The sequence below is a fragment of the Nansenia antarctica genome (genome assembly GCF_963989245.1).
Source record: "Nansenia antarctica genome assembly, chromosome: 2".
In the NCBI taxonomy this organism is placed as follows: domain Eukaryota; kingdom Metazoa; phylum Chordata; class Actinopteri; order Argentiniformes; family Microstomatidae; genus Nansenia; species Nansenia antarctica.
Genome location: NC_137675.1, coordinates 86,886,137 through 86,899,992, shown reverse-complemented (window position 1 = coordinate 86,899,992; position 13,856 = coordinate 86,886,137). Strand labels below are relative to the sequence as shown.

The window sequence follows — 13,856 nt, the reverse complement described above, 5'->3', positions numbered from 1 at the left end:
CAACTAGTAAATAAGTCTCTGTATATTGCTTAACTTTACACATATTTCATAATATATTGTTTTGCTGTGCTGTGGTAGAGAAGGCATGAGACCATCTAGTGTTCACACATTCAAGCCTCTCTTTTTAATTGTTGTCTGGGAGCGGATAGTTCCTATTATATCAATTCTCATCTAGATCTGTCTCAAGCTATGCCGTGTTGGGTCCTTGAATTTGAGGGAATTGAGTCTTGAAAGTCCTTGAAAGGTGCTTGAATGTGATGTTTCAGAAGGTGTGGGAACCCTGAGTATGTACCTGTCTGACCTCTGACCTGTCTGACCTCTGTCCTGCTGACCTCTGTCCTGCTGACCCCTGCTAGGTCACGGTGGACGTTCACTCCCGCTACTACTCTGCCTTCTGTCTGGAGATCCTCAGCAGCCTGCGCCGCTGCCTGGGCCAGCAGGCAGACGTGCGGCTCATGCTGTACGAGGTCAGGCACTTTCACCTAGCTCATCACCACGGCAACCTTGTCTAAATAACGAAAGCAATACCATCTTCTATCAATGGCCCTGGGCCTGAGCTGGATTACTCTTCCTGCTACGACTGATGGATTGATGATTCACTTGCTTAGTCAAATGTATCGATTGTAAGTCGCTTTGGAATAAGGCGTCTGCTAAATGGCAAAAATTTAAATGTAAATGAAAGAGTGACAGGCGACCGTTTACATAAACGCTGTGTTCATGTGTTTAGTTGAGTTGAGTTTCAGACAATAAAAAAAGTAAGCTCCCGATTTTTGAATTTCAAGTCATTAAAACCCTTGTGGTTTCCAGGCGGGGATGAGCTTGAGTTTCCAAGCAGCCTATGTGAACCTTCTTATCATAACACAAGATTCTCATATTCGCCTCTTTCAGGGTTTCCATGACGTCCTCCGCCGCAACTCCCAACTAGCGAGCTCCATAATGCAGGCCCTCCTCTCCCAGGTGTGTGTGTGTGTTTGTGTGCTAGAGTGACCCGCCTCTCACAGGTGTGTGTGTGCTACAGTGACCCTTCTCTCCCAGGTGGGTACGTGTTTGTGTTAGAGTGTGCGTGATGGAGAACAATTGTCAGATTTTTTGGGAAAATACTGTGTGTCAAACTGGAATTTGACCTTGTTTGTGTGTGTGCGTGTGTTTCTCCCTCCGTCCAGCTGAGGCGGTACTATGAGCCGGCGGAGTACCTGCTGCCTCCAGTGAAGTTGGAGCTGTGCATCAGCGCCCAGGGGGACCAGGTCTTCCTCCAGGAGCCTCTGGTACGACCTCTCTCTCACACATAACGCTGCGTGTTTATGTGGATGCAGGGCTCCCACAGGTCCTTGAAATCCTTGAAAGTTTGTGAATTTGAGCAAACAAAATCACAGTCTTTAAAGTTTTAGACAATCGACATGGGTCATTGAAAGTGCTCTCTCTCTCTCTAAAAAAAAACTTGCTTACTTGCTTAACTTTACACATATTTCACATTATATTGTTTTGCTGTGCTGTGGTAGAGAAGGCAAGAGACCATCTAGTGTTCACACATTCAAGCCTCTCTTTTTAATTGTTGTCTGTGAGCGGATAGTTCCTATTATATCAATTCTCATCTAGATCTGTCTCCAACTATTGTAACAGTAAGTCCCTCTCCCTCTCAGGCCCACCTGGTGAGCTGCACGGTCCACTGCCTGCTGTGGCACCTGGGCCAGTCAGCCCGCCCCAACGCCGATGGCGTTGATGACGGCGATGATGATGATGATGATGATGATGATGATGAAGAGGAAGGGGGATTCCAGGCCGAGCTGCAGGCCATCCTAGACAGCATGACGAGGCGCATGATCAAGAGTGATCTGGATGACTTTGAGCTGGTGTGTATCAGGACAGCAGTTTTAGTTCCAGGAATATAATCCCATTATCGGGTGGCATTAGGCTGGTTATCTCTCCTAAAAGCACAGAGAGAATGGTTGAACCCTGAGCATGTTTACACAGAGAAGTCATTCCCCCTAACCACTGATACAGGCAGGGACAGGCTGACTTCAGTTACCTTCGTGCATTAACGGCTGAAATTCGTACAAATTATCCTGTAGTGTAGCATCTCTTTAACACCAGAACAGCCGTGCCTTTTTTACCTACTAAAAGAGCCGCCTCTTTACAATGCTCAAGCTGCTATTTACACACAACGACCACTAGTTGGCCGCTTGTAAATTAGCCTGCTTCCTACACAGAAAAACAGCTAAATAGCTTCATACTAGCTTATCCTGATGTGATGTTGAAAATGTAAGGATACTGGGTGGTAGAACGCACATATCTAGGAAACATCATGAAAGGAGGGTCCTGAAATTTGATCGAGTGCAAAGATATAACATTTTTCTTTACTCACTCCTCGTGGCTGTTCTAGTGTTAAAGGTCTGTCAGGGGCAACCTCTTGCTTGAGCGGTAGGAGTTCATGTTGTCTGAGATGATGATGTCATCTTTGTGCGCCCCACCAGGACAAGTCAGCAGAGTTCTCCCAGGCGTCCAGCGTCGGGGTGAAGAACAGCATATACGCCGTGCTGGTGATGGGAGTGTACGAGGTGCTCATCGAGTACAACTTCATCAAAGCCAACTACAGGTAACCATGACGACATACAGTCAAGCTGTCTGTCTGAGAGTCGGAGAGAAAATAAGCAATGGACCTGTCGCTAAGCCACGCCCCAAAATAAAAATTGTCCAATCATATCACAGCAAAAGTCACGACAGGCAGAAAACTCAGACAAACAACTCGCTAATATCTGATGGTGAAAAGCTTCTAGATTAAATATTCTTGTAATCTTTAAAAAAACATGTCTATTACTTGCTGTGGTAAATCAGAAATCAGAAATTTGCCAAATGTGCCGTCATTGAACGTCAATGTCAGTAATATGCTACAGTGTGACACAGTTGACATATGTGTGTGTGTGTGTGTGTGTGTGTGTGTGTGTGTGTGTGTGTGTGTGTGTGTGTGTGCGTGGTGCTCTCTGCAGTAAAGGCTGTTTCGAGGAGCTCCTGAACCTGTTCACCCGCTACCACAAGCTGTCTGAGATCCTCAACTACAGGTAACCATGACGACATACAGTCAAGCTGTCTGAGATCCTCAAGGAGAAGTCTGGGCAGGGCCGCTCCTCCAGTAAAAGCCCTCGCAGCCTGCTGTCCCTGGGCTTCGTGTCAACGCTCCTCACCTCACTGTTCAGGTGCTTCACAGTCGCCACACGTTCTAACTGATTGTAGTAGATATGGATTGCAGTACCTGTAGTGTACATCTTCTTTTGTAGTGTGTTTGTCTGTGTGCCTATGTGTTTAGCCTGACAGAGACAGTAACTGTCGTGTACATGTTTATAACAGCACCAGACTATCTGAAAGACCTTTTGCTAGCATATCAGCCCAATAGAGCTCTCAGGTCTTCTGACGCTGGTTTTTCTCTACAAAAGAAGAGATTTGGTGAGGCTGCATTCTCATTTTATGCACCCAAATTGTGGAATGCACTGCCAGTTTACATTAGGGATGCAACCTCAGCAAATATGTTCAAGTCAAGACATCTCAAAAAGACAAGTCAAAAACCCATCTGCCTTTAAATGACTAAATCATTTAATTATGATTATATAATGATTGGAGCACTTTGAGCTGCAACGTTTGCAGGAAAAGCGCTATACAAATAAAAGTTATGATTATTATATTATTATTACATGTTTCTGTGTCATACAGAGACAGTAACTGTCATGTTTCTGTGTTGCTATAGAGACAGTAACTGTCATGTTTCTGTGTTGCTATAGAGACAGTAACGGTCATGTTTCTGTGTTGCTATAGAGACAGCACTCAGAGCAGAGAGGAGGCTCTCTCCGTGCTGCGCGCCAGCGGGGACTTCCTGCGTTACTCTGTGAGCGTGGCCCTGCAGAAGATCCAGCAGCTGGAGGAGACCGGACACACAGACGGCCCCGACGGACAGAACACAGACGAGACCTTCCGCCACCTCTGTGACATCACCAGGTCAGCTGTTGCTTTGTGACATCACACGGTCAGATTCTCTCTGTGACATCAGCATATCAGGTATTCTCTGATGTTCGCTGTGATACGACCTGGTCAGCTTTTCCTTTGTGACCTCACCTGTTTAGATTGTCTCTGTGACATCACCTGGTCAGCTGTTCCATCGCCGTGTCAGGTTATTTTGGTGACATCTCCCATGTCAATGACTTTCTGTGGCATCACCTGGACAGGGTCCCTCTAATGTTGATCTCTCTGTGACGTCCACCACCTTTGTGACATAACAATGTCTGATTGTTATGTCAGATATATATATATATATATATATATATATACAGTATATAGGTATATATATAGGTATATATATTTGGAAGGCCTGCAATCTTTCAGAAATCAACTGTCAGCACACAGACTGGGGTTACAAGTTACAACCACACAACACCTAATGGAGTGACGCTGAGTGAATGGGCCTCCAACACTGATGCTCTACTGCTTTACGACCCCAAGGAGCCTCCAACCTTCTTCTCTGCACGCTGGAACACCTCCACCAACCCAGACCTGGCCTTTGCCATCTGCCACAGTAACGACCCGAAACCGGAGAGACGCGTCCTGGACAGGTTTCCCCGCTCACATCACCGACCATCCATCATTAAAGTCCCATCACTGGTGGAACCGGTACCAGGGAAACCCGTCAAGCGATGGAACTTCCGAAAAGCCAACTGGGAGTCGTATGCTGAGGAGACTGAAAGAACGTCAGCTGGCCTGCCAGACCCAGACACAGCCGATCTGGATGCGGCCTATGCAGCCTACTGCCAGGTCCTTCTGGGTGCGGCAAAGAAGACCATCCCACGTGGCTATAACAGGATTTACATCCCAGGTTGGGACGAGGAATGCAGCTGTCTTCTGTGCGACCACCAGAGGGCTAGTGCCAGAGAAGAGGTGGACGTGACTGCAGCAGCACTGCTCCAGAAGCTGGATATCACCCGCAGGGCCAGATGGACAGAAGTTGTCGAATCAATCGACTTCACCCATTCTAGTCGCAAGGCGTGGCAGACCATCAACCAGCTCACAGGCAGAAATACAACACCCCACAGCTGCCCAGTCACAGCAAATGCCATCGCATCCCAGCTCCTGAAGAACGGCCGCTTCCCGGATGCTGACAAAGACTTTGCCCGACTGACATTGCGTGAGGTGTCCTGCATCTCGGGAGCGGCCAGTGTCGATTCCAACCTCTCGGGAGAATTCACAGCAGAGGAACTCAGTGAGGCCATGAGCAAGCTCAAGCCAGGCAAATCCCCTGGCCGTGACAACATCCACCCGGAGTTCGTCATCCACCAGAGCACAACAACATCTGGCTGGCTCTGTGCTTTCTATACATCATGCTACCGGAGATTAAAGCTCCCAAAGACTTGGCGCCGTGCCTCTGTCATAGCTCTGCCAAAGCCAAATAAACCTGCAGAAGATCCCAAGTCGTACAGACCAATCTCGTTGCTCTGTGTCCCATTTAAGATCTTGGAGAGGATGATCCATAGCCGCATCGAGCCAGTGGTGGACTCACAGCTCCCACGGGAACAAGCTGGTTTCCGTCGTGGAAGATCAACAGCAGACCAGGTAACACTACTCTGTCAGGACATCGAGGACAGCTTCCAGGACAATGAGAAAGCTGGGGTAGTGTACCTGGATCTGACTGCTGCATACGACACCGGGGACTTCACCTGAAGCTGCTGAGGACAATACCGGACCGCCACATGGTGAAGTTCATCATGGAGACACTTTCCAACCGCAGCTTCATCTTACAGACCAGCAGCGGCCAGTGCAGTAGGCTCAGAAGACTGAGGAACGGGGTACCGCAGGGGTCTGTTCTCTCGCGTATGGCTACGCAGACGATCTTGCCATCATGCTGAGTCGACCAACGTGGAAGGCGATGGAAGAGGGTCTTAACGTAGACATAGGCACACTGGTAGCATACCTTCGAAGGTGGCGTCTACAACTCAGTGTCGGAAAGACAGTCGCAGCGGCATACCACCTTAGCACCAGAGAAGCCAGGAGGGAACTTGAGGTGCGCGTTGACAACAAATGTCTGGAGGTCCAGCAAGCCCCGAAGTACCTTGGAGTGCGCCTGGATCGGACATTATCCTTCAAGCAACACCTGGAAGAAGTCAAGGCCAAAGTGACATCCAGGGCCGCGCTGATCCGCCGCCTTGCTGGTACAACCTGGGGAGCCTCCGCTAAGACGCTAAGAATATCCACCCAAGCCCTGGTCTTCTCTGCAGCGGAATACTGCGCCCCAGTCTGGAGCAGAAGCCCTCATGCGAGAAAGGTCGACGTGGCTATCAATACCTCCCTCAGAATAATAACTGGATGCTTGAAGCCTACCCCTGTGTCCCTCTTGCCAGTCCTCGCGGGAATAGCACCGGCCGGCCTCCGACGGGAGGCTGCCACCCTCGCCCTGGCCAGGAACGCACAAAAGCATGACTGGCACATCCTGCACAACACCACCATAACACCAGCACCTCCAAGCCGACTCAAGACCCGCCACCCTTACAACAAGGCAGCACAAGCCATGCTCAACTCCACCTCTGAGGACATCTCCAGAGATGCATGGTTGGCAGCAGCTTGGAAGCAGGAGTGGGAGTCAGCCGGGCCCTCCCGAATCCACCGCTACATCTGGGACCCAGGAGATGGCGCCATTGGAGGAGACGACCTACCACGCCGGCAATGGACCACACTGAACCGTCTACGAACTGGTGTCGGTCGCTTTAAAACATCAATGAAGGCGTGGGGCCTGGCGGACAGTGCGGCATGCGAGTGCGGTGACCCAGAGCAGACCGCCGACCACATAATCACCATCTGCCCCTTATATAGACCACCCTCAGAAGCCAGCCTCTTCGACCTAGAACCAGAGATGCGGGCATGGCTACGCGACACCGAGTTGGACCTCTGACGTTACACGAAAGAAGAAGAAGAAATCTTTGACACATCATGTAGTCTTGTTTTCCCCCTGGCCCCCCCCTGCCCCCCCTAGTGTCCTGATGTGGCGGTACACCAGCATCCCCAGTGCGGTGGAGGAGGCGGGGCGTAAGGAGAAGCGCTGCAGCGTGTCTCTGCTGTGTCTGGAGGTGCTGCTGAGGGTCTTCACCACCGGCCTGCAGCGCTACCCAGACAGGCTGGCCCAGCTGCTGTCTGCCATCGGTTAGAGAGACACACACACACACACACACACACACACACACACACACATACACATACACACATACATACATACAGTACACACACACACTCACAAACACACACAGAGGGTTCCCACGGGTCCATTGAAATCTTTGAAAGTTTGTGAATTTGAGAAAAAGAAATAAAGGTCTTAAAAGTTTTTGAAAATAGACATGGGTCATTGAACGTGCTTGAATTCCCCTCTCTCTCTCTCTCTAAAAAAAAAAAATATATTATTCAAAAATGTTTTACTTACCTCGTCAACTAGTTCTGTCTCAAACTATGCCGTGTTGGGTCCTTGAATTTGAGGGAATTGAGTCTTGAAAGTCCTTGAATTTGATGTTTCAGAAGGTGTGGGAACCCTGCACACACACACACACACACACACACACACACACACACACACACACACACACACACACACTCTGCTCTCACTCCCAGTGACTCACACCAGGGAGCCCAGATTCTGACTCCAGATACTTTGAACTATCGCTTCAACTGTCTGTTGATATTTATCAATGGATGCATGAATGTTGGATGTTTGAATACTAAAGTTTGTGTAAAAACAACCAATGAAAGGAGTTATTGTTAGCGGTTTCCTTTCAGAAGTCATTTCCTGTGGGGTGACTTTGACCTCAGATTCAACAGTAAGAAACAGATGTTACAGACAGTCTTACTTACTGCTTTCCTCTCAGACGTCTCAGCGGAGGAGGAGGGCCAGGGGCCGGAGGACACCAACGTCACAGAGAAGACCTTCTTCTACATCCGCCAGTTTCAGGTGCGACCACAACACCGGCATATTCTAGAATATTCTGTTGGAGTACTGTCACTGTAGCATGGAGGCCAGGGTTAGAATGGACCTATCGCTAAGCCACGCCCCCTTTGAAAACTCGGACAAACAAACAACGCTTCACTGACAGTGACTGACTGACCGACCGTGACTGAATGACATTCAATGACTTACAATGGCGGGAGTTGGCACATTTCTGATTTCTGATTTACCACAGCAAGTAATAGACTTGTTTTTTAAAGATGACAAGAATATTTTGTCGAGAAGCTTTTCACCATCAGATATTAGCGAGTTGTTTGTCTGAGTTTTCTGCCTGTCGTGACTTTTGCTGTGATATGATTGGACAATTTCTATTTTGGGGCGTGGCTTAGCGATAGGTCCATTGAGCTTCAGCTGTGAGGAAATGGTACCTGCGCCTCTGTGTTGGACACAACGGTTCTATAATGACAGTTACTATGGTTCTATAATGACAGTTACTAACCATTTCTATGAGACAGTTGCCTGACTGAGAGGAAGAAAAGCATTTGTGAAATGATGTGTACCCAGTTCCTCATTGACCTGTGTGTCTCACCATGTCCACAGAGGGCGCTGTTCACCCAGCTGAGTGTTGCAGAGGAGGACTTCCACAGCAAAGAGGCTCAGCTATTGGTCAGCATCCTGAGTGTGCTCTCACGCCAGCTTGACCCCTCCTCCCAGCAGGTAGGTGCACTCTGGAGTGCACTTCATAAGGCCATGAGGACTTGTGGACTGTACTAGAAAGACTCACGTCCCATTCTGTCTCTCTCCCTCTCTTGGACAGTTTGTTCAGATGATTACCTGGACGGTGAAGATCTGTAAGGAGACCAGCTTCGGTGAGTAGACATGTTACAACCCTCGAGCCCTTGAACACTGCATGTCTTTTATTTATGATCAAGATTTTTTATTGCTTTTAACACATAACAATGACAGTACAGAACAAGAAAGGAAAGGACGGGAAAAAGAAAACAAAAAAGAAAAGGGGTAGTGTAGCAGACAAGTCATAGCCTAATAGTAGAAATATAACACAATCCAGATTGGGGTATATTGAAAATCTAATTACAAAGTAGTCAGGTTGGACAAGTTCAATGAATAAGCCTTCCACACATCAACTGTACTGGGCCTCGCTTTGTTCAGTCTGGCCCTTGAACACTGCATTGTCTCGAATCAAACAGACACATTTTAGAAGCACCTGACAAGCTCACACATTTCTCCATTTGAATCCTGTCACAACAAACTCTAACTGTCATTTCATATGGATAGTTTTTAGTCGACCCTGCTGTTGAGAGCGCTGCTGTGTTGAACACGAAACAGGATCTCTGTTGACATGCGTATCGACCTGTCCCCCTCTCCATCCCTCGTTCCCTCCCTCTCCTCTTCTCTCCAGAGGACGTGGCGTTCTGTAAGGGCCTGCTCTCCCTGCTCTTCAGCCTCCAGGTGCTCTACAAGAGTCCTGTCAGCCTGCTGTTGGACCTCTGTCAGGACATCCACTGTCAGCTGGGAGACATCGACCAGGTACAGACCACCACAGACCACCACTGACCAGGTACAGACCACCACTGACCAGCTACAGACGCCGGATCTCTGACCACAGCCATCTGCAAATGATAGTCAGGGAATGAAATGGCCGTGCCTATTTTTTCCCCCCACCTCAGTCATTCCAGGGTTCCCACACCTTCTGAAACATCACATTCAAGCACCTTTCAAGGACTTTCAAGACTCAATTCCCTCAAATTCAAGGACCCAACACGGAATAATTTGAGACAGATCTAGATGAGAATGTATATAATAGGAACTATCCGCTCACAGACAACAATTAAAAAGAGAGGCTTGAATGTGTGAACACTAGATGGTCTCTTGCCTTCTCTACCACAGCACAGCAAAACAATATATTGTGAAATATATGTTCAGTTAAGCAATACAGGGACTTATTTACTAGTTTACTAGTTGACGAGTAACATTTTTTTGAATATATACAGTATATTATATTTTTTTTTGAGAGAGAGAGGGGAATTCAAGCACTTTCAATGACCCATGTCTTTTCAAGACCTTGATTTTTTTTTTCAAATTCACAAAGTTTCAAGGAATTCCCTTGATTCCTCAGTTGTGATTTGTGTTCTTCCTCAAACAGGATGTGGAGGTGGAGAAGCAGTCTCACTTCGCCATCGTCAACGTGAAGACGGCCGCCCCTACAGCCGTGAGTGGCATTCACGGCCCTTAGCATCGACAACGGAAAGACAATGTTTCTGTGTCGCCGAAATTCCTAACCCGAGTCTCCATCTCAATCAACTTACAGTAGCTTCCTCGGGGGCGAGAGCGATCACATCTGTGTGACGTTCCCACCCCTTCTTCTTCTGCCAGGTCTTGGTTCTGGCTCAGGTGGGGAAAGTTCTGGACGAGGTGGACTGGCTGATAGCCAAGAAGAGAAGCCAGTTACATCCTGACAAGCTGAGCTCTGGTAGGAACCACACAGCGTTATCCATTCGCCCCGTGTTTACATTTACATTTTGGGCATTCAGCAGACGCCTTACAGAAGCGACTTACAATCAATACATTTGACGAAAGCAAGTGAATCATCAATCCACCAGTCCTAGCAGGAAGAGTAATCTAGCTCAGGCCCGAGGCCATTGGCAGTCTCAGTGACCCTAACCCTTTTTTTTGTATATACACTGGAGAAACAGAGAGACAGTACACGGGGGGGGGGTAGTAGAAGTCTTGGGGGGGACAGTAAAGGGGAAAAGCGGGTGTCTCAGGAGACGCAGTGCTGGGGGTAGTAGATGTCTCACACAGTGTGTACAGTGTGTGTGTGTGTGTTTGTGTCTGTCCTTCACCTGCCTGCCTGTGTGTGTGTAGGCGAGGCCAGTCATCCAGCAGGTCAACAGGACCCGGTGGAGAAGGCGGTGACGGTGCAGCTGGGGACCCTCCTGACGGCCCTGAACGAGCTGGTCCAGACAGCGCTGTTCCTGGGGCTCTGCACCGACACCCTGCTGAGAGAGCTGAGCCGCACCTACGCCCTCCTCACCACCCTGGTCAAATACGTACGTTACCTACGCCCTCCTCACCACCCTGGTCAAATACGTACGTCTGACTTACACCCTCCTCACCACCCTGGTCAAATACGTACGTCTGACTTGTACTTGACTCTGAACTGTGCCCCCCTACTCTAATCAGGGTTCCCACACCTTCTGAGGGACTTTCAAGACTCAATTCCCTCAAATTCAAGGACCCAACACGGCATAGTTTGAGACAGAGAGAGAGAGAGAGAGAGAGAGAGAGAGGGGAATTCAAGCACTTTCCCATGTGACCCATGTCTATTTTCAAAAACTTTTAAGTGTTTATGTTCTTGTTGTTCCTTCAGTACATCCAGTTGTGCTCAGGCCAGCAGGGTCAGCTACCATCCCGCCTGGAGAAGCTGGTGAGCCTGACTACACTCTCGACAATGCACGATAAATGAAATAAAATAAAAAACGTCCATTCATCTTAAAAGAAGACTAACCCGTTGTGTCTGTTCAGGTGAAACTGTCTGGATCTCACCTGACGCCTCAGTGTTACTCCTTCATCAGCTATGTGCAGGTATAGTACGGTCTTATCTCTCAGACTGAACTAAACGGATCTCCTCAACACACGCAGCCAGAATTGACATCCCCTTTGTTTTGGTCGTTTGGATGACGTGTGTTCTCCTACAGAACGGAGAGATGAACGGTGGGGGAGGGGCAGACGAGAAGAAGAAGAAGAAGAAAAAGGATGAGGGCACTGCTGCAGTCTCTGTAAGGAATGAATGAATGACTTGATGAATGGATACTGCACCTAAATGTTCTTGGCATCATAAAGCTGTTGCATCACCACAAAACAGATTGTTCAAACTAAATATAGAGTGAACTGCTAATCAATATCCTGGTGAAAGAGAAAAGGGTATGATGGGGTGGTGGGGGGACAGTAGGGAGCATGCAGGTAGATTGGGTAAAATATATAGAAAAGTTTGTTACATTTACAAAGAAATGTCAGACGACTTGAGGTGATATTTTAAACCTGGAGGCTGTCTGCACTCTCCTCCCAACCCAGGCCAAGTTCCTGCGCGAGACCAAGGCCGTTCCCAACCTCATCTTCAGTATCAAACAGTACGAGAAATACCTCATCGCCCTTTCTAAGAAATCAAAGGTACGTGGTGGGTGGTCAGGATTGTCTCAATGTCGTAAAAATAAGGGCTTTCACCAAGCGTAGAGCTAGAGAACAAGACTTGACAGAATAAAGTAGAACGTGTTTGCTTTATTGTTGCTCATTGACTTTTATTCTGACGTACAAAGCAGCCAGTCTGGCTGACAAGAGGCAGAAAGAAACCCTGTCTGTCTGTCTGTCTGTCTGTCGCTCGCAGGTGAACCTGATGCAGTACATGAAGCTGAGTACTTCTAGAGATTTCCGCATCAACGCAGCGACTCTGGATGCAGCCTTGCAGGAGCAGGACAGCAACCAGCAGGTCAGCAGCCAGCAGGTCAGCAGCCAGCAGGTCAGCATCATCCTATTCATTCTCTCCCTCTCTACTGACTGTTTCTCTCCCTCTCTACTGACTGTTTCTCTACTGACCTTTCTTTTTATTATCAGAAATGTATCATTTACATTATTTACACATAACAACACATAGGAAGGCATCAGTCCCCTATCAACAACAAAAAAAACAATAAAAGAAAAAAACACAACAGTTCAAACCTTCTACCTTCTGAGCCACAGCCACTGTTACAGCAGTAACACCTGTATCAGCTCAGATGTGCCGAGCTCACGGCAGTCGTTTGTCTGTCGCAGAGCAAAGTTGGTTTCAGGAACATGCAAGGGCAGCATTAGGACACGTCTGAGTAAGTGCTGGTTGACGTCTCTCCCCCCTGTAGACCCCCGCCTCCCTGGAGCAGGAGGAGAACCAGGAGCCCAAGAAGAAGAAGAAGAAGAAGAGGAAGCAGTGAAGAGGCACCCTCCTCCTCCTCCTCTAGCCCTCTCAGTCCTCTCCCCCCCCCTCCCCTCTGGACCAGGCCGGAGGTGGTCCTGCCTCTCCCTCCCCGCCTCCATCAGGTGGTCTCAGATCAACGGCTGGGCTGGGGAAGAGAGCTGCTCTGGAGGTCCAATGTATCCCACGGTGCACTGCACCAAAGAAGAGCGGTCAGTCTTGTTATCTTCCTTTCTCCAAAGAGCCTTTGGTGATGTCCATGATCTGGTATATGTCCAAGGCTTCACCTGCAGAGAGGGAATGGTGATGTTATGATGGTTACATAATAGAGAGAGGTATTGTTTTGTATTGTGTGAAATTATTATATCGGTCCGTTTTTTGCTGAGCGGACATAAAGAGCACGCAATATTTCCAGTTGTATTAATTTATATATACATTTCTCTTTGTATTCGAAAATACTGTTTGTGTTCTTTTTGTATTTAATGTTTTACTAATTGTGTTCCGTTTTAGTTTTTTGTATGAGTTACCATGTCTTCATTTCCAGTAAACACTAATGAATGACTCTGGTATCAGTCATTTCTCCTAGTGTCTTGAATGAGCTGATGTGTGAAGGTAATAAAGTTAATAAAATCCTGAAAAGTTCTATGATTTCATAAGCCCCTGGATAGGAGAATAAGTACAACTGACTACATCACATTATGACACATCCACCAGACAGTATGGCAAGGTAACTGATGACGCTTGTTCTATAATAATAATAATAACTTTTTATTTGTATAGTGCTTTTCCTGCAAATGTTGCAGCTCAAAGTGCTCCAATCATTCTATAATCTATAATAATTAAATTATTTAGTCATTTAAAGGCAATATTAAAAAGATGGGTTTTTAGTCTTGACTTTAACATATGTGCTGAGGTTGCATCCTAATGTAA

General features: G+C 47.7%; 1 protein-coding gene across 1 annotated transcript in view; it reads left to right on the top strand.

Annotated features, from left to right (window-relative positions):
* LOC308150815 (Fanconi anemia group I protein-like) overlaps positions 1-12,945 on the top strand; it is a gene marked incomplete at both ends in the record, with an annotated part of 33,012 nt that extends 20,067 nt beyond the window's left edge. The window contains 22 exons of the mRNA XM_080523607.1: positions 357-467; positions 889-957; positions 1,164-1,265; positions 1,641-1,850; positions 2,472-2,593; positions 2,985-3,042; positions 3,091-3,191; positions 3,805-3,984; positions 7,004-7,170; positions 7,884-7,966; positions 8,561-8,677; positions 8,778-8,829; positions 9,381-9,508; positions 10,125-10,190; positions 10,355-10,451; positions 10,847-11,031; positions 11,352-11,408; positions 11,507-11,566; positions 11,680-11,760; positions 12,056-12,151; positions 12,366-12,467; positions 12,874-12,945. Coding sequence (XP_080379733.1) covers positions 357-467; positions 889-957; positions 1,164-1,265; positions 1,641-1,850; positions 2,472-2,593; positions 2,985-3,042; positions 3,091-3,191; positions 3,805-3,984; positions 7,004-7,170; positions 7,884-7,966; positions 8,561-8,677; positions 8,778-8,829; positions 9,381-9,508; positions 10,125-10,190; positions 10,355-10,451; positions 10,847-11,031; positions 11,352-11,408; positions 11,507-11,566; positions 11,680-11,760; positions 12,056-12,151; positions 12,366-12,467; positions 12,874-12,945 — 2,316 coding nt within the window. The remainder of the gene's footprint in view (positions 1-356; positions 468-888; positions 958-1,163; positions 1,266-1,640; positions 1,851-2,471; positions 2,594-2,984; positions 3,043-3,090; positions 3,192-3,804; positions 3,985-7,003; positions 7,171-7,883; positions 7,967-8,560; positions 8,678-8,777; positions 8,830-9,380; positions 9,509-10,124; positions 10,191-10,354; positions 10,452-10,846; positions 11,032-11,351; positions 11,409-11,506; positions 11,567-11,679; positions 11,761-12,055; positions 12,152-12,365; positions 12,468-12,873) is intronic.
* Between the last annotated feature and the right edge of the window lie 911 nt (positions 12,946-13,856).